This window comes from Archocentrus centrarchus, chromosome 13 (genome assembly GCF_007364275.1).
Source record: "Archocentrus centrarchus isolate MPI-CPG fArcCen1 chromosome 13, fArcCen1, whole genome shotgun sequence".
Classification (NCBI taxonomy): Eukaryota; Metazoa; Chordata; class Actinopteri; order Cichliformes; family Cichlidae; genus Archocentrus; species Archocentrus centrarchus.
Genome location: NC_044358.1, coordinates 12065250 through 12086382, shown reverse-complemented (window position 1 = coordinate 12086382; position 21133 = coordinate 12065250). Strand labels below are relative to the sequence as shown.

Below are 21133 nucleotides of genomic sequence, written 5' to 3'. Positions count from 1 at the left end.
TCTGTTGGGGTGATATGGTACTATGAGGTCTTTGAGATAAGATGGAGCTTTTGAGTCAAAGCGATTATTTCCACATAAGCGTTTGACGTCATTTACTACGAGCATGCTGCACTGTAACAGTACAAACTGAAGAATAAAAAGACAAACATGACATCACAAAGTTTCTTTAATTTACAATTGTCCAATGTGAATACAAGTTACATTTTACTACAACACACACTTATTTTACAGTATCTGATAACTTCACTAATCATTTGACTTTAATGGTAAAACTGACGTGAACATTAAAGTGCATTTCAAGTGTTTCTCTGATGGTCAGAAATCACAGATGTAGACAGGTCTCCAGTTTCTTTTAAAATTATTCATCACATTAAACACTTCATTTCATTTAGTTGGTGTCATTTTCCTTCCTGTTCCTCCTGTTCATACGTTTGTTGCAGTTTCAAAGGTGTATTTGTATTGATATTTTGCAATACATATGAACAGACGCTAGAGGGCAGCGCCATAAAGCAAGAGGTACACTGCTCAGCTTCATGACTGACCCACATAAAGGCTGCTACTTTTACAAGACTCCACTTAAAGCTCACACAGTTTCAAATAATTAATCTGAGGTAATGAACTCGAGCTTTAACGATCTGATCGCCGCTACAAACGTGACTGGATGGGACAGGTGGGAGGTGTGTGAGCAGGAAGGAGATAATGAATGCGCCCACATAAAAACACAAAGCTAGAGAAATATTACATTCAGCTTAAGCACAATTACATTAAAGACAGTATTTGTTTGTCCTGTACAAGCAACCCAAACCTGTGGCAGAAAAGCAAGAGGCAAAGAGGAAAAAAAAATCATAATAATAAACTGCAAAAAAAGTTTGAGGTTGAAGCCCATCGTGTGCAATCCTGAGGCTGTAAACTCCACAGCTACACTGGTGTGTAAGAGGAAATGTGTTCCTTTTAGCCCTGTTAGGAGAGTCCTTACCTGTGTGCAGCACTCCTAAGCTCTTTGGTGGTCCCTCTCACAAATACTGAATCTTAAAACTCATCTCAGTCCTCTTTCAGACGTCCTCCTCACTGGATGTTTTAAATGAGTTGAAAAGGAAAAAAAAAAATTAACAAGAGAAAAACAGACAAGATTTCAGATTCAGCCCACCAAGTCCTCGTGCTCCAGCACCGGTTCAAGGTGTAGGGACTGTGAGAGATGCTGCTGCTTTCCCTTTTCTCCGCCTCCCCACGGCTCAGCCTTTGCTGATGGTGTTGTAGGAGACCTGCGATCCTGGCTCGAGGGGCCTGCTGGCTGCCTTTTCTGTCTGGCTCTGAGACGCCTCGCCGCGATCCACGATGGGATCTCTGTCCTCATCCGAGTCCGAGTCCTCACAGCGTGGCAGCTGCAGCAAGGTGGTCAGGCCGTGTATGTCGGACAGCTTGTGAAAGGTGCGCAGCAGCAGGTACATCATCATCAGACCCAAAAACAGGTACACTGGAAAGAAAGACAGGAGGGAAGGCAGGGATGTGTTCAACGTGTTCATACATTTTGCAAAATAAAATTACCAGACACTGACATACCGAGTAAATCAGGATGTTCTGGGTGGTGGTGGTGTCTTAAATGTGGTTGAGGTGTGTCATTACATCCTCCAAACAGTTAAATCATACTACTTTTATTAGAAATCAATGCTGAACATCAACACTGCTGCCCCTGAGGCTGTAAACTCCACAGCTACACTGGATGAGGACAGAGATCCTATCGTGGATCGCGGCGAGGCATCTCGGAGCCCCCCCTCAAACTCAGGAACATGACAAAAGGCCTGAGAAGTTCTGTGTTAGTGCTGCTGTCATGGCCACTGACCTTTTGGCCTCTTTTTGAAAGAGAGCTGCTCTCCTAGGTGTTAGGTGTTTCCTGCCCGACTGCCACAGCTGAACAGCATCGTGGTCATTGAGAGACTGCATACATGGCTCCAGCAGCAAGTGCTCCCTGCCATTTGGCCATTGGGCTCAGACGTATGTGGTTGCTGGACTCAGGCTGTTTACTCTTCAAGTGTTTAAGTTAACTCAGTGACATTAAGTCAACTGTACACGAGGCCAAGTGGTTTTGTGGTTTGCCAGTGTATCATGTTATACGCTCCGTGAGCCCTAGACCTTTCAGGTAAAAGGGTTGTAACATAATTGGGGGCTCGTCTGGGATATCATAGTGAGCAGCCAATGCACACCAGTCATCCTTACTGCAAGCATCAAACTGCTCTAACGTAGGGCTATTTACAAAATCCTCCAACTTAAACAGAGCCAGAAGTCAGGTATCCCGGATGAGCCCCCACTAACAGCTACCCTTTTACCTGTGGATTAGACCTATGTGCAATATTCTTAATCAATATTTAATGTTGTGGCTGATCTGAGTACAGAAAAATGCCTATCCCACGGCACTCGAAGGATCCTGAACCGAAATCTAAGGGACAATAATGCAACGGAAAGATCAGTATAATTTCCCCCTAAAATAAAAAATTGTCAGTCGGCAAAGAGTTTTTCATGAGATCTGACTGGAGATTAATTTAGACTTCAGTCTTTTCAGAGGACTAGCTGTGGGCACTGCTGTGGCTGTAAATATGAGCTGAAACCACAGATGTTTTAGGTCCTCTCTGTTTGACTGCATTGGTGAACCATTTATTATGTAACTGTGAAGTCAGAAAAAGCCAAACTGCAGGTGTGACACTAAATCTGTCAGCTTACAAGAAGTCATGGAAAGCTCTTTACAGCATTTGGGCGCTGGTAGACTTTACCTTACATTCAGCCAGAAATAGCTGTGTGACACAATATGTGCAGAGTTTCAAGTATATTATTTATTTGAGCTATATAAATTTATTAGTAAATAAAAAGAATATTTTTTTTTTAAATGGATGCATGCTTATTGTATGAATGCCTAAGAGTCTGAATACACTTTTTAAAATTCATCTAACCAAAAGGAGGACAAAAGTGCCCTCAAGTTGGCAGAAAAGAAAAACAAAATCTGCTCAACCTTTGTTACTTCTGCTCTGATTCTTGTGCACGCCTTAAAGAAATCTGTGTGGTTTTACTGTGTAACGAGTGCATTAAGTGGTTCTGAACAGCAGCCTCTCTCAGGACAAGGTTCTTGTTACTGTCAGAGTGGTGCAGGAGAAATCAGCACACAGCTTACATATTACTGAATCGAGCATCTTTGGTGGCATACGTTTCATATGAATTAGTTTGTCTAAGAGTTTGAATCTCACAGATTATGAAACTCATCACAGTTAAAAACAGAAACTGCTGAATTTAAGGACTAAACTTCCATCCCAAATGATTAACCCTTCAGCGTGCCTGCAGGTCTGTTAGGTCGTGGGAGCTTTAAGCTCTTGAGTTAAAGGCTTCTTTTGTGGGTTCTTGAAGACGTCTCACCTCATCTGAAAGGCTTCTTCAGCTCTAGCAGCTGAGGGGAGTCCCGGGTATGTACCAGCAGTGCTGTGGAAAAGCCCTGCAACAGCAGCTGGCTGCTGTTCTAACTTGAAATCTGCACAGTTATTAATAGGAAGGGTTTTTCCTGCATATGGGCATTTTTCACACCTCCCAAAGAGGTTTCAGTCAGAGCCAAGGTATAACCACAAACATTTGAATGTAGTTACATTTTAATGAGTCAAGCCCATTGACACTAGTCTAATGCTAAAGTCACGCTAGGAGACCAAAATTATTGCATCCGTGTGCACTGAACTTGCAATCTCATTGCCTTTGATAATGGTTGCTTCGAGGATCAGGTCTGCGACCACCAAAGCAACAGGTGTGTTAAAGCCGACTGAAATCATCGCTAATATCAGTCTATAAGTTTGAGATTTAATGGGGATCAAGCTGGCAATCACATACAATCTGAGTGTGATAATACTGTGATTAACTGTTATAAACGTGAACATCACCACAGCAATTATTTGCAAACCTTCAGCAATCTCTGTGAGAGGGACTGCGGTCAGACCATGACTGTTTGGAGACGGGTTGCCTTCCACCAAGCAACCCATACAACCGCCTTGCAATTGAAAGTGGTTATCCAGAGGCTGAGCGTGTTGCACGCCGAATGTGAAAAACAAACACAAAAACAAAACGTGTTCAGCAACCATCGATTTCCTAGCTGCAAGGAGGTTGAGGTCCTGTTTTTTTACTTGAGTGTGACAGTGTTTAGTGTTCCTGAGGGGCACCAAGGTGTTCCTGAACCAGCTAAAATACATATTTATCCAGTGTGTCCTGGGTCTGCCCCCAGAGAGGGTCTCCTTCCAACTGGAAGGAGATGCCTGACACACCTACAAGGTGTCCAGCGGGCATCCTCACCAGATGGTTGTAGCCAGAGCCCAACTGTGGTTTCATTTACTCTAGAATGACTGACTGACAGACACACACAATCTCCAGGTGGCTAAATGCACTTCTAACAGCATGTAGATGTGTGTCTGCAAAGCTTCGCGTAGCACCTACATAGCAATCATGCCAGGACATTAAAGGGGAGGAGCTAAAGTCATTTTTCAGCTTTCATAAACAGGTCCCCTCTCTGTTTTACCCACACAGCCCTTCAGCTGGGGGAACCACACGAGCTTGTGGAGACTTTCTGCAGTCTGCCACTAATCCTCTCCAGAAGCTCCAGGGGCTGTTTGGGTTAATCTAACTCGACCTACACTGTTATTATATAAAGCAGCCTGAGAGCTGCTCCCTGTGAGCTGCTCTGCTGGGCCTCCTTCCAACCTGAAGTCAAGGAATTAGCTGCAGGCAACACAAAGGAAAACAACTTTCAGTGAATCCCACTGAGCTCAAATGAACATGCAATTATTTATTTATTTTTTTTAAATGTGTGAGATTAAGGCGTGCAAAGAAATAAAAAGTTTGTATTGGAGGGTGAATTTTCCGTCTTAGTTAAATTGTTGGAGGGTACTGAGCAAAAGTAAAGAAAGTGAAATTCTGCATTCACTCATTTTTCTCCACTCCTAAACTCAGCAGACCTCATTCATCCCAGTGTGTGTCTGTCAGATATTCACTGTAGCCCACAGACATGCAAAACAGCAGCCAGGCTGCTTTTAGACGGAAAGGTCACTCCAGCTCTGACTCCATTACTGAAAGGACACCCACAAAGAAGCTGAACAACAAGAGCACAACTATGGAAATAACCTCCATCATGTGATAATGATAAAAACAAAGAGGCATCGATGCCGAGTTTTAAAGATGAATCTTTACAGTCCACTCTCAGTGCGCACTAAAAAACGGTTAGCGACAATATTCAGTTCAATTTTATTTATGTAGCACCAAAACACAACAAACAGCTGCCTCAAGGCACGTTATACTGTAAGGTAAAGACCCTACAATAATACAGAGAAAACCCAACAGTCAAAACGACCCCCTATGAGCAGCACTTGGTGACAGTGGGAAGGAAAAACTCCCTTTAAACAGGAAGAAACCTCCAGCAGAACCAGGCTCAGGGAGGGGGGGGTCATCTGCTGTGACCCCTGTAGAGCCTGAACCACTGCTTTACAGTGAGCTAGCAGTGTGTAGCAAACATGAACAAACTGTCGTCGGGTTTGTGACCTTTGAATGACTTCTAGCATCGAATGAATCAATGTTTTCATGTTGAACTGTTGGACATTGATGCCTTCAGCCTCCTGCTTCCAGGTAACAAGGAAATGACGAAGCTCCACGGAGCTTCCTGATGTTCTCTCTTTATAAGTTTATTGGTGCGGCCGTCTGACAAACACCTGCTGCATAATATTGTACATAAAATAAAAAACAAAATCAGTTTCCATTATGGAAAGACTAAGAGCACGTACCTCGTTTACTAATAATGCACAGTGCATGTTTGCAGCCCTGCGAGGCTCTACTTTGGCACAGAGGTGCTTTGAGCTCATCATTAACAGTAGTGTGTTAAAATGCTCACAGAGAGCACTAACATGCAGATGGAAAGTAGGACTTGTCCATCAGGGTCACCTCCTTATTTTACAGACATGCCAAACTACCTGCGTTGTAAAATATGGCGAATGTGAACGTGTGTGTCAGATGTATGAAATCAGCCCTCTCTGTTACTTGCAAACAGTCCATCCTGAAAATAAAACTGTAGTTAATTAAAAAAATATATATATACAAGCATTCTTTGTTTCCTGTTTCTCAGATGGTGAAGCTTCTCTGTCACAACGCTGCTGTGGATACACCACTTAACAAGAAGAGCTTTCAGGGTTATTTGCTCTGCAATCACAGCCCATGTTTGATCCCACTTCACAGTCCGAGCGCTGCTGCACTTACAGAAGAACAAACTGCTATCAGAAGCCACGGATGCTCCGGATATCACTTTATTTCCATTTCATGTGATTCTCCTCAAAGTCAGCTCGACTTCAAATGAGCTGCACAGAAGAGTGAACTTCAATTTACAGAAAGCCAACAGATAAAAATCAAAGAGCAGATTCAATTTATGAGGAACCGCCAACCTCTCAACCCTGACGTGCTAGTGAGAAAAAGGTAGTGAGAGGTGCTACTTCTCACATCAGAGGTGAGAATGAAGACACGGCCGCAAAGGTCAACCTCTGCTGCCGCCAGAGCAGCAGGACAAAATATGAGATGTTAAGTGTCTTCTGCTATATGCCTCATTATAAAAATAAAGTTCCTCCTCTGGAATCCTTCAGTACGGTCCACACATCACTGCACTGAATCTTTATTTCTACTACAGCGATCTTAACATTCCCACCTCAGTTTTTCTCTCTTTAATGACGTTTTTAGAGACCCTGCTGGTTTTCCACCCCTCCCTCGGCGCCCGTGCAGGTGTTTGACATGTTGTGGTGGACCCGCGCCCCATCACAGCTCTACAGGCATGTAAGAGCTCTGTGTGACCCTCCCAGGACGAAACCACACCAACCTCAACGTGTGTCATTTACCCAGATGCACAGGTGCAGTGGGGTTTCAGCTATATTCTTAGCCATCATAGCGAAATACCAGTAACAGAAATAAAAGCACTACTGATGCAACTGCCTTTATATCATGCTGGAATAAAAAAAAAAACATTTTAATTTATGTTAAAGTTACTTATTAAGCTAAAAAGTATCATTTCTTTGTGTCACAGGTTGTTTACTTACAGGAGTTGCTCTGGTTAAAAATCAGCGCAGCTCACATGTGTTTGCTCATCTGCAGCTACCACAGTTCAAACAACACGTGGAGATTTCTTGTGAACAAAGGCTCACATTCACGACACACTGCAGCGCACGGATCAGTCTATCCGTGTTTACCGTCTTACAGCCGCCTTCTTCCTCGCCTCTGTTAGTTTATGGCACGTTACTGTGTGAAACTTGAGCATTAAACACAGTAAACACTTTGTCTGGACCGTGTGTGTCGTGTCACAGGGATGCACATCCTTGTCCACACGCACAAGACAAACAGCACAGGCACCCACTCGTCCAAAAAGGTCTCAAAGGTCAGACACAGCAGGACATCCTTAATGCAAACATTTGCATAGATCTCCTGTGCAGATTTTGTAAAACAGACGAGTGTGGGCCACGTTCTACTTTAGTGTTTATCCACTCACTGCAGTGGCTGACATGCAGAACACACACGTGTACACGAGGAGCCATGAACCAAACAAACAGCTGCGATCATGCGTTTCACCGGCTGATCGTCTTCAGAACGGTGTGGCCTCGGGGAAGAACAAAGGATGACTCAGCAGATGCAACGTGTAACTCTTATGTTATTAACAGTTTTTACACATGAATACTGTTATCTAAGCCTCCCGCAGAGGGCTGTCAGAGTGAAAGTTAAGCTTTATTTTTTCTCCCGTATTATAAATTTATTGTGAGACCAAGAAAGTTGGCGTGCACATTTAAAGCATGTTTGCTTGGCAAACATGCACTGATATGAGCGTCACTGTGCTGTGATGAGACAACACCTTCTTTTCAAACACGCAGCCTACCAACATATATCTAATAAAGTATGACTGATTGATACAGGAGAGGTGTGTGAGCCCAGCACTGTGGATGGTCAGCTTCTCACTGCTGGGTGGGCTCTTGGTGTGAACAGACATCACATCTGCAGCAAACCTGACCCGAGTCCTTCACACAGAACTCAAATAATGAGCTGCTAACTTTGAATGAGTTAGGCTTTAATCACAGGCAAATCTGACATGACAAAGGCTAAAAGACACAATGAAGCAGAAAATTTGCTGTCCTTGAAAATAATGTGACGTCTGTATGAGTAGAAGCACCAAAAAATTAAAAGAAAAACTATTAAAAAAAAAAAAAAAAGCTTGTGGCTACACTTCAGCTGACTGCAGTGCATGAATGCATTTCTAGTCTATCAAAATCAAATGAACTCACCCATGACGGAACCAAGATACAGTGGCCTATATTTTTGCCCAGACTGCATCCCCGGCACAAAATCCCCCAGCCCGATGGTGCACAGGGAGATGAAACAGAAGTAGATGCCGTCCAAAAACGTCCAGGAACCCTCCACCACGGTGAAGATAGCCGCCGGCGCCACGAAGAAGCACAGCACCACCAAAAACAGCAGCAGCATGAAGTGGAAGGCAGTGGCTGAGCGAGGCTCCAGGCCCGAACGCTGCAGCAGGCTCACCGGAGCGAGGACCAGAGGGTACAGGAGCCTCTGGACGCAGGCGGTGAGCACCAGCATGGTGAAGGGAACTCCTATCAAGGCGTAGAAGATGGAAAAGGCTTTCCCAGTGTCGGACAGAGGAGTGGCTTGGCCATAACCTGGAGGCACAGAAAAATTATATGTTTTAGAGGTGAGATAAGAGACGCTGGAATAATGCTGGACACTACGTTTGGATTAGCAGCAGCATCGACACCATCAGTGCCCTCTTTGCCTCCTCGCACACAGCCCCTCCCCCAGGTTCTTTGAAACCGAAGAAATAAGTGAAATATTTTCATATTTGAACCCCGAGTTGCTCCCGATGCGTCCATCAGTGCCAATGTTAGATGTGAATGGGTGAATGAGACACGCTGTATAAATTACTTTGAGAGTAGAAAAGCACTACATAAGAACCATTTACACTGACTGCTCTCCAGGCCTGTGTCACTGAGGCTGCACCAATGATGAGTATATGTAGCACATCTTTATCAGCTCTCACTCAGAGCCTGAAAACTAGCTAAAACCAGCCCAACAGTCCTTCAAAAAATCTCATTTGATTGATGAATTTAACATAATTTACTTAAATATTTGTGGCGTTATTCAGCTGTATAATGACTTTGCAAGCTGCGGTTTCTGGTGTTGCTGAACTGCACTGCATTATAAATGGGCTCTTATTTAACCTGACCTCACTGATGCGAGTATAACAAAATCTAATTAACAGCAACTCCAGCCCCCAAACTGATCGTGCAGTCAAGTCAATACAGCGCCAAACAACTCTAGCAAAAAGGGAACATTATAATATTAATGACTGCTGGATGATTGTAGAGCATAAAAAGAAGTTAATGTGCTCACAAGCATATTGATGTTCCAGAGTCAGAGGAGGAGAGCTCCAGGTAAAGTTACTGCACCTGGCTGTAACAGACTTTTCAGCCCAAAGTCACAGAAAAGCAGCAGCTTTACTCAGGATCAGGGTGCCGGTGCCGGTAGGAAGACAGTAAAAGTCAGCATACGCCGAGCACAAGCTACTCACTGAATACTGCCACACCTGCCTGCAGGGATTATCTACCAGGCAGGAGTGAAACTACTGCCACAGAAACGTGCCTCCAGAGCTGAAGCCAGTCTCATCTGTGATATAAAAGCTTTACAGCCACACAAAAAAGGATGGGAACAAAACAACAGCTAACTGAAGAAGCATTACCAAAAAGAAAGATAAGTCCACAAAGGAGTCGTGGCTCCACAGACGGCCTTTAAACCCTTCATCTGTGCAGAATTAGCATTTCGCAGTGTAATTTCATGTGCAAATAATCAGCCAGTGGGGTTGAAGGGGTTCTTGTATATCTGGTTTGTGCATTTAAATCGTGGGACACTGGATCAAAAGAGCACACCATCTGCTGTGCGTGATCATAAAACATCAGGTTACTACACAAAAGCCAGAAAACAGCTTTCATTGAAACTGCAGTTGTACAGAAGCACTCAGGCATCTGCAGCTCCTCTGGGTCACAGCTGTTTGACAAAAAGTGAATTACAACAACATTTGTTTAACACAACATTTATTTAGACGGTAAAAGCATGACAAACGTTCCTGAGTAATGAAGTAATTATCCAATCCCAGCATAATGAGGTTATAAAAATTTGGATGACGTGTTTAAAAGGTGCTGCCACATTTAGGAGATTAGTACAAAGTTGTCTTTGTCAGAATCCGCCTGCTCGTCATTAGCCACCATTCCCAAAGCTCCTGGGCAGGGAAAACCCAGGAATGCTCAGATAGTGAGATAGGTGTAGCTCTGCACAGCTCGTGTGATTTCAACGCGTATAACTACAAAACTGTGTGATAGTCAGAAGTGTGCAAAACGTTTTTATTGAACGTGACGCGTCTGCGGCCTGAACGTGATCTCACTGCTGATGTCACCGTGCCGCCGTGCACCTGCAGACTCGTGTCCGGTGAGATGAAGGCAGGCTTTGTTTTGCGAGGGGTCGTGAACTCGTGCTTCAAAAACACGACACGTTTCTCATCTCAAACCGAAGACTCGATGTCACTTTGACTGCAGAGGAGCTGAGATGATGACAGCATCTCCCGTCAGTTACACCGAGGCCTGCAGGCCATTAACACACAGTTCAGTGGGCGTTTTCTGTCGAAACAAGCGCAGGTTCAGGGCTGATGAAGCCAACGTTACACACACACACACACAGCTGGGATTATAGTGGTCCAGACAGCTGCAAATGGCACAGGAAGTACCGTTTCCTGTTGATGTGCAGCAGGACTCTTTGTGTTTGATTTGCATCTTTAAAAGTCATTTTCTCTCTTATCTTCTACACGTTTGTGTCCATTTAGCAGCCTTGTGTCTCTGGGTGAGTGCACAGTGGGTATGATCAGTGATCCATAGATGTCAAAGTGACTCAGGTGACGTTGTGTGGTGTTCAACATCTGACAATTACCCAGTTCAAAGTGAGTTGACATGCACAGTGCAACATTTCATCATGTCAGTCACAGCTACACCAGCTGCCAGCAACAAGCCCCCCCCCCCCCCCCCCCCCCCTCCCCCCTTTGCTCTGTCCAAAGGTTTAACTGACAAACATTACAAAGACCTGTCAGGGAAGCACTAAACATCACAGCTCAAACCTACATGTGCAGTGAGATGTAAAGCAGGCTGAAAACAAATTCCACTGAATGTGTGTGTGTGTTGTAGTGACTCTTTTCTCCTTCCTCTTTTTCCCCTTCAACTGAGTACCGTCAAGTAAAAAACACCTCAGTGAGATCACAATGCAGCTGAGCCATTTAGGGAAGTGTCAGCTAGCTCCTCCTGAGCACAAAGCGCTCTTGTGTTCCGCTTCATGCATGAATTTGCATTTTTTTTTCTGTGACCACGCGTGTGTCTTTTATAGCAGCGAGTTTGCTGAGAGAGCAAAGCAGCGTGCAGGAGCCTGCAGAGGCTGCTGGAGTAGTTTGAGTCAAAACTGTCAGACTCAAGTCACCAACTTCAAAAATGATTTCAAGGCTGGTCGCAGGGCTAACACACACAACCATTCACACTCACCCCTGTGAGCAATTTAGAGCCACCAGTGAACCTAACCCCACGAACTGCATGTCTTTGGACCGTGGGAGGAAACCACATGAAAATACAGAAATATTTGAAGGTAGGCGTCTGTCTGTCTGTCTGCCTGTAAGCATCTCTATTGTCAGCAAAGATGGTGCCGGTATGCTCGGCTTGCCGTCTGTCACTACCTGCCCTGCTTGTGTTTGTACTACTATCAAGGCTTGTTACCCAAAGTGCCTACGTTAGTGCCCCGCTAGTTTACGATCGTCAAACGCTCCTGGATCTTTACTCTGGGCAGAAGTGAACTCTTCATGGTGACCATAAACCCTTACCTCCATTCCTGTCGGAGATCCCGGACTACCTCTGCGAACTCAGGCTCTACGTCCCCGGAGAAAACGCCATCGTTCCCGTGGAAGACGTAGCGGCAGACTGGTACGGCTAAAGGCCTGCTTATTAGTACATCATACCGGGCCTACTGAAGGAAGAGGGTCTCGTTTTGCCCATGGAGTGGTCTATGCCCGTCCTCCTTCCTCCTGCTTAAGGGAACCTGCCTACACCTGGTTGGTGCCCGTCGTTGGTTCGGAGGGTTTGTTCCAGCTACCACAGCCTCATCACCGCCTCTCTCCCCGTTCCAAGCAGCTTGGAGTGAATCCGGGAAATCTGCGGTTTCTCCGCCGGGATGTCTGCAGCGTCGGCGCCCCGGTCCCACCCGCTCCTGTTAGGTTTGGTCTGGTGAATCCCAGATCCCTTGCAAACAAAACTTTTATTATTTTTTAACTCTAAACCACTGGACTTCCTCTGTGTGACCGAGACGTGGGTGAACGGTGGTGAGTCCAGTGTTTTCTCGGAGCTTTTACCGCCTGACTGTGGCTATTTTAACTCCCCACGGACATCAGGCCGTGGAGGAGGAATAGCGACTCTCTTTCGGAGTGTGTTTAAATGTAAACCGCTGTCTCCTCCATCCTCATATTCAAGCTTTGAAGTGGGTCTATTTGAGCTGGGCCGCTCTCACCCAGTGCTGTGCGCTGTTATCTACAGGCCACATAAATACAAGGATTTCATAAATGATTTCTCTGAAATATCAGCTGAATTTTTGCCTAAATATGACCAAGCCCTTTTTATTGGAGATTTTAATATACATGTGTGCTGTCCCGATAAGCCGATGGTTCAGGACTTTTTAAATTTAATTGACTCGTTTAATTTTACTCAGTGGGTGTCGGACCCCACTCAAAAATGTGGACACACTCTGGACCTAGTTTTAACGTATGGTTTGTCTATTTCTAACCTGTCAGTTTGTGACGCAGTGTTTTCAGACCACACACCTGTGTTAGTTGATCTTACCTGTAACGTTGTTAAACCTCGCGCTCCGGCGCGACGTGGTCGTGTTTTTAACTCGTCTACTGCTGCACGTTTCTCCGCGCTTTTTGTTTGGATGGTGGCATTCCTGAGTCCTCTAATACAGAGGTGCTCACTACCTGGTTTTATTCCGTCTGCCAGTCTATTTTAGATACAGTGGCTCCAGTGAAGCCCAGGAGGCCCAGGACTAAAGTCGAGCCCTGGTTGAACGACACAACTCGTGCTGTGAGACGTGAAAGCTGAAAGGCTGAGCGAAAAAGGCCAAGCTGCAGGCGACTTTCGAAATATTAAAGGACTGCTGGTGCCGCTATCAGGCAACCGTGAAAGATGCTAAACGAGAGTATTTGTCAAATATTATTGTGGCAAATAGTCACACGGCCTGTGTATTATTTGACATTATTGACTCTGTTTTGAACGTCCCTCAATCCACCGGTGCTGAGCCTTCAACTGAGGCTTGTGAAAAATTTCGAGATTTCTTTGTGGCAAAAGTGGAAAATGTTAGGCTCTCATTCCACCTCCCACTTCTGACCCCTCAGTCTCTGTCCCCTGCTGCATTGTAGCAGTTTGAGCCGGTCACTTTGTCTTTTTTAAATGAGACTGTCGGTCACCTGAAGCCCTCAGGCTCCCCAGTTGATGTTATCCCACCTGAGCTTTTTAAAGAGGCTTTTCCTGTATTAGGCCCAGCTGTTCTTGCCCTTATTAACAGCAGCCTGTCCTCTGGTGCGGTTCCTGATTCTTTTAAGCATGCGACAGTGTTACCACTGATTAAAAAACCTGGACTGGATTCCACTGTGCTGTCTAATTTTACGCCTATTTCGAGGCTTCCATTTCTCTCTAAAATTCTGGAAAAGGTCGTGTATAGCCAGGTGAAAGCCTTTTTAGGCGTAAATGATATCGTTGAGGTCTTTCAGTCTGGCTTCAAGCCTCTTCATAGCACTGAGTCTGCCTTGCTAAGGGTTTTTAATGACATTTTCCTGGCCACAGATGTGGGTGACTGTGTGATTTTACTTCTTTCAGATCTGACAGCTGCTTTTGATACAGTGGACCACAATATTTTAATATCTGGTCTCGAGCAGTGTACAGGTTCAGGGCACAGCGCTAGAGTGGTTTAGGTCCTACTTGACCCAGAGAACTTTTACTGTCTGCTTAAATGATTTTAAATCTTCCTGTGCTCCTTTGTGGTGTGGGGTTCAATTCTTGGACCATTGCTGTTTTCTCTACATTTGTTGCCCCTTGGTTCTATTCTCAGAAAGCATAAAATTGCTTTCCACTGTTACGCCGACGATACCCAGATTTACATGCCCCTAAAACACAGAGATGCAAACTCCATACAGACCTTGACAAAGTGTCTCGATGAAGTCAAAGCTTGGTTGGCTTTGAACTTCCTGCATTTTAATGAAAATAAGACGGAGGCGATCGTTTTTGGTTCAGTTGTCACTGGGGTGCCAACTTCTGTGGATCTGGGTCCTCTATCCCAGTATGTAAAACCCATGGTCACAAATCTGGGAGTTAAGATGGGTGAGAGTCTTAGGTTGGAGGGTCAGATCACTGCTGTGGTGAAATCCAGTTTCTTTCACCTGAGACAGCTCGCCAAGATTAAAACCATCTTGTTGAAAAATCATCTTGAAGCAGTAATCCACGCCTTTGTTACGTCCCGGCTGGATTACTGTAACTCTTTGTATATTGGCGTAAACCAGTCCTCATTGGCTCGTCTTCAGCTGGTCCAGAATGCCGCCGCACGGCTTTTGACTGGAACACGTAAGAGGGAGCACATTACCCCTGTTTTATCTTTATTGCACTGGTTGCCTGTTTATTTTAGAGTTCATTTTTAAAATCCTTTTATTTGTTTTTAAGCCTTTAAATGGTCTCGCCCCATCGTACCTCTCCGAGTTACTGCACCTACTCTCCCCTTCCCGCTCGCTCAGATCAGCTGATAAACTGCTCTTGGACGTGCCGAGGACTCAGAGGAAGCTTAGGGGGGACAGAGCCTTTGGGGTGGCAGCCCCTAAACTATGGAACTCGCTGCCATTGCATATCAGACAGGCCTCCTCACTGACAACTTTTAAAACCTCTCTTAAGACCCACTTATTTCACCTGGCTTTTGACCAGGTTTGAGATGCTGATTTTAGTTGTGTATTTATTTTGTATTTTATTTTACTTAGTTATTTTATACTGTTTTATTATTTGATTCATGATAAACTATGTATGTTATTGTTGCTTTTATCCTATTTTATTTATTTATTTTTATCTGCTCTTCCCTTGTGTACTGTTGTCTTGTTTTCCTTGTTCAGCACTTTGGTCGTGCTTGCTGTTTTTAAAGTGCTTTATAAATAAATTGGCTTGGCGGTTCCACAGTTTGGGGCACAAACTGAAAACGCTGCATCCCATTTTTCCTGTGGAAGGAGTATTGGATAGCTAACAGTTTGGCAACGGAGGATCTAAAACTACTAAAGTCCATCATTTCACACACAAGTTAGTTTGAGTGGAGAATTTCACCACCACCTTATCGAACTCATCTCAGCCTGTAAAGCACTAATATTTGGGGGACAGCAGTGTGGGATCATCCTGACAGAACAGAACAAAGGCAGAAACATCCAAAGAAGAGCTTTAAAGCATCTTTCAAGAAGCCCGGAGAACTCGTCCTGAAGACTGCTTAAAGAAATCTGCTCTCTCAGACTTCCTGTCAGGCCTGTTTTTCTAGGTAACATTTATTTTTCTTTCAGCTGAGGTTAATTATGTGGCTGAAACTGTAATCAAAGACATGAGATGTTATGACAAACAAGCTTTCCTTCCTGTTATTTAACATTTTGAGCCACATCGTGCTGGCAGGCCTTCCATGCATTGCTTTACAGTCAACATCCTGTTTGAACAGGAAATGTGTGAAATTAAGGGCACATGACAATTTCACTGGAACTTCTGAGAGCAGCCTATGAATGAGTACCTCTGAACCACAGGCTCCTCCGAGGAGCTGATGAGAGCTCCCCACAAGTTCATGTGATTAAATATGAGGGGCGTTGTTTTAAGATGGTACGTGCACAGCAAAGCTTATCAGGATGTTTTCAACACGAGGATATAAACTTGTAGTTTTAAAGCTGCAAAGGGTAGATTGATGTTTTTTGAGAAAAAAACAAATTTTTGGGGATAAAATCTTTTTTTTTTTTTTTTTTATGGCTGAGATTCCCAGACAGGAATCAAGCCAGTCCTAGACCATTAACTTTTTTTTAGTGGAGGTCTTCATTGATTTTGTTTATTAGTCCAGGACTGGAAAACCAACTCATAATGTGTTCACAGGTCTCTCTGCAGTCCAGTCTGGAGCGTTTGTAACAATTCCACAATCTTCCCAGGAAAGGACGTCCCAGTAAACTCACGCCAACCTCAGACTGCTCAGTGCCAAAAACCCAACAGCTACGCCCAGGGGCGGGCTGGGGTTGAAATTCAGCCCAGGAGCTTGGTTTGGAGAGGCCTTTTATCCGATCGTACAACGGAGCAGCAAAAGGGGGGAAAAAAAGATTGTCAGCCCCCCCTTAGCTGGTGTCTCGCCCTTCACCTCTCCTAATGGTGTGCTGGCTGGGCTGCAGTGTTAATTTTGACAGCAAATTCTGATTTAGCGCTGCAGTGCTTAATTGGGTGAAAAATAAACAAAAAAAAAAAAACGGCCGGTTCTGCCTGGAAACGACGGCTGCTCGGGAAACCTCCCGAGGGCCACCACGCCCCTGGCTACGCCTCAGACTCCAGAGGGCAAAGAAAAGAATGGAGGTGCTGCAATAGCCCAGAGTCCACACTTCAAGGGCTCCAACTAGGGCCTCCCTCCTTCCTCCTCTGGGGTGGATGTGCAGTTCCCATCGGGATGTGCAGCCTCGGGCCTTCTGAGCTGCGGACGAGCCCGGTCCCCTGGGTCTCTCTTCGTCTGCCTCCCAGGGGGCTTTGCTGCAGATTCCCACCCTCATTATTAAATATGGTTCAGGACAAAGACACACACAGTTTGTGTATCTGTGTTTTTTCACATTTTTTCCTCTCTCTTTCAGGTGCTGTGTGTGTGTGTGTGTGTGTGTATACTCTTTGCTATTATTTTAACAGGTGCAGCAGTTGGTGAACTGCTGTATGTTTCTACCTGACCCCTGTCCCTTCATTTCTCCTATTTTCTCATTCTCACTCTTTTCATCCACCTGGCAGCATCATATTACACACGCATTTGTGTGAATAATAACAGAAATGAATAAATTAAAAAGTAAAGAAAACCTTACAGAGAATTTATAGAGTTCTTCTTGGAAACAGTGCAGATCATGAGTCTGATTGTAAAAGCTGTCAGACACAACAGGCTGGGAAAAAAAGTGTGCCAAGTTCCTGCTCGTTACCTCTGATATGATTTGTTTGTTTGAATGTCAAAGAAACTAAAACAGTGACTTTGTGGCATCCTCCACTTACAGAACATGTATTTGGTGCCGTGTGCTTTAAAAGTTTGGACCTGCAGGTAAGTGAGTCGCTTTTTCACCTGCACACAACAAAGAGCCCAGTGTGGACGACCTGGCAGATCCCACCAAAGCCTCTGTGATGTATTCTGCTCTCACACAGCTGCACGGTCAGGTACAGGTACTACAGACTGAGCAGCTGCTCACACCCAACCCAAGAATGTCCTGGGAAAATCCATTTTCTCATTAACAAACTTTCATAATAAATCCTATGATACGGGAATTTCCACATGAAGATGTACATTCAGGTTTGGGAATTTTTGTTACAGACTAACAAGAAGTAACCTCCCGAGGAAGCATTTTGTTGCCTTGTCTGAAAAATCATAACACGTGGCAACATAACTCCAGAAAGTTATCACCTGCATTTGGCTCAACATGTTTTTTGTCTGCAATGTAAAGTCAGAACAGCTACACTCCTTCCTTCGGTCACTTTCTCTGGGCTCTAATGTGTGACAGTGTTGGGATTTCCCTGCGTGCACAGACGCCACCGGGTGAGCTTCCTCACACTTTTGTTCGCACTCACCGATAGTGGTGACCAGGGTGTTGGCGAAGAACATGGACGCTGCCAGGTCCCAGTTTGAGGTGACGGAGACGTTTCCGAGGACGGAGACGCCGTACTTGTTGGCTGCCAGCACTCTGAGCAGAAAGTCATCGAGGGACGCGGCGCTGACGCAGCTCTGGTTCAGGAACTCCCGTTTCAGGACTTCCATGTCATGTCGCAACTTTTCTTCCACCGGCCGCTCGATGCTGGAGAAAATCAGGGCTCCGAACAGCAGGTAGATGACATAAAACAGAATAAAACCTGTAAGCAGCAGCCATGACCTGCCTGCTGAACGCATGTCTTTGTTTTAGCTCTGGATGAACATCTGCCGACCGAGGCTACCCTCTCTGCTGCTCACGTTTGCCTTTTCCTCTTTGTGTGAGAACTTTTCGGGGCTGTCCTAATTGAACTGGAACCCCTCCTTGTCTCTGCATCCTCCTCCCACAGCAGGCACAGGAGGGAGTTTCCAGCTCAGAGTCCGCTGTGCGTCCTGGATCCAGGTGCGTTTATTCGTTTATAAGGTTATCACAAGATACACTGTGGACTGAAATGATCCCATCTTTCCCAGCATGCACTCATCATGCCTATCTTTAAGAAGAGCTTGACAAATACTACCGATGTTCTGAAGTATGAATATATATCACATATACAGCACCAGTCAAAAGAGGTTTTTCATCATTTAAAAATGATCTGCATTGCAGATTAATACTAAAGTCATCCAAACTATAAATAAATACATATGGAATTATTTAGTAAACAAGAAAGTGTTAAACAAACCAGAATATGTTTTATATTTTAGATTCTTCACAGTAGGCTCCTCCTGCTTAGATGACAGCTTTGCACATCTTGGCTTTATGAGGCACTCACCTGGAACGGCTTTCAGGTAACAGCTGTACCTGTCAAGGGTTAATTTCTTGAATTTCTTGCCCTCTTAATGTGTTTGAGACCATCGGTTGTGTTGTGAAGAGGCAGAGTTGTTATACAGTGAATAGCCCTGTTTGAGTCATGTTCTAATCCATATTATGGCAAGAACTACTCAGCTAAGAAAACCCACAGTCCATCATCACTTTAACAAATGAAGGTCAGCCAGTCTGAAAAATTTCAAGAGCTTTGAAAGTTTCCTCAAGTGGAGCCACAAAGACCATCAAAGGTTCTGATGAAACTGGCTCTCATCAGGACCGCCCCAGGAGAGGAAGACCACGAGTTCCCTCTGTAACAGGATACGTTCATCAGAGTTACCAGCCTCAGAAAGTTAACAGCAGCCCAGATAAGAGCCCACCTAAATGCTTCACAGAGTTCAAGTAGCACACACATCTCAACATCAGCTGTTCAGAGAAGACTGCGTGAATCTGGACTTTATGGTCAAAGTGCTGCAAAGACGTCACTTCTAAGGAAGGACAAAGAGGAGAATGGCTCGGACCAAGGAACACGAGGAATGGACATTAGACCGGTGGAAATCTGTCCTTTCAGATGTATTAAAACCCTCCAGAAGCACAGTCTTAATTGTGTCCCAGTGTTTCCACATTCAGCGTACAGTTGTTAGAGAGAAGCTTCTGTCTGAATCACAGACAGTCTGTGTGGTACCACAGATGGCTGTGAAGCTGAAATGATTCACAGCTCTGACTTGCATTAAATTAACACTTCAGACAACTGTTCTCATGATGTGATGTGTAAACTAAACACAAATTTCTAATTTTATGTCCAGTCTTCCAAACTTATCCAGGGTCTCAGACTGAACCCTTTGGTGGGCATGTTGCCCCCTCCCAAACATTATGGTATTATTTCCATTGATTTATGAAGCACTTTCTTCACCTGCCAAAATGGTCTTATTTCCATTCCCTGTGTAAGACTGGGCTTCTGTATGTTTCAGGCCAGAGTGTTTTTGCTTTTCTGCAGCGTGTTTTGGGCTCAGAGGAAGCCCACACCCTTCCACACATTTAGCCCACATGTCACTTTGTGACTCTGAAAGCAAGACTCAGTATTTTGATCAGCAGAGAAAAGTCTTGTTGTGTAGATGATAAAAACAGCCTGTAAAACCTGCTAACCTAAACCTGTGTTTAGGTTCCCTTTGGTTTAGTTCTCCCTGTGTTTCTCTTAGTGTCTCTCCCTTGTCTCATGTCTTGTGTTTTGTTGGTCAGGTTCTGATTCCCTCTGTGTGTCAGTCTCTCGGTGTTAAGTCTGAATGTATTTGGTTAGGTCACTTCCTGTTTTATTTTGATGACCTTGTGTTCATTGTGCCTCGTGTTCAGCTGAGTGAAGCTGACACCCCACCCACGTGAAAAATTCCAGCAAATAGATTGAACGGTTAGTGCTCCGTTTGTGCTGGTTTGTGCTGCTTTTGTTTTTGAGTTATTAAAAATTATTTTTTAGGTCATCCAAAGGTCACCATCCCCCCATCATGCTCCAAAACAAACCAGAGTGGTCTACTTTTTTAGTGCTTCGTTTGTGCTGGTTTGTGTCGTTAAAACAAGCGTTTGTGCTGCTTTCTTCTTCCTTTTTTATTTAGTTTATTGATGGTGGGCAAGAAAATTGGTGGATTACCGTCACCGAATGGTATGGAGTGTGGACCAAAATGTCGCTCAAGGGTTATGTGTTAATTTTGGATAACAATATACTGTCTGATAAATTTTCAACTTTGAGATTTTTCCAAATATATCAACAAAATCTAGTTTTACTTTAATTCTTTTGTGCTGCTTACCAGTCAGTGTTTACTGTCAGCCGATCATATGACTTCACCTAATTAGAAGACAATGAATCACCTGCTGCAGGCTGCAATTAATGTTCTGGTTATCCTTCGGTTGTGTTTGTGTTTCTTGTCATCAATTCAGTCAGTGTGAATTTGTCGGATGTTGTCAACGCAGGAAATTTGGTAAGTGTTGTTTCTCTTTCAACTTCTTTTTTTTTGTGTGTGTGTTTTATCCCCCCCCCCCCACACACACACCTTTTTTCTTTTTGGTTAAATTGTCTACCACTCACCTTCTTGATATATGGATTTTTTCAGAGAAATGTTTGCTGTAGAATAATTTGTTTCTGGTGTTCTGTGCCTTTCTATTCAGTGGAGGTTCCACATGCGTGTAGAAAAGGGAACATTCCACCACAGCAGGAACTGAACTGAAGAGGTCCTTCAGCCTAAGTGAAGCTTCACT

The 21133-nt window shown here is 44.4% G+C and overlaps 1 protein-coding gene across 1 annotated transcript; it reads right to left on the bottom strand.

The window, feature by feature from the left end:
• Positions 1 to 185: 185 nt before the first annotated feature.
• kcnk6 (potassium channel, subfamily K, member 6) lies at positions 186 to 18285 on the bottom strand. The gene is made up of 3 exons (XM_030744725.1): positions 17970 to 18285; positions 8316 to 8708; positions 186 to 1474 (listed from the first exon to the last, which is right to left on the bottom strand). The coding sequence occupies exons 1-3, from the start codon at positions 18283 to 18285 to the stop codon at positions 1233 to 1235; spliced, it is 951 nt and encodes a 316-aa protein (XP_030600585.1). The 3' UTR covers positions 186 to 1232.
• Positions 18286 to 21133: the final 2848 nt, after the last annotated feature.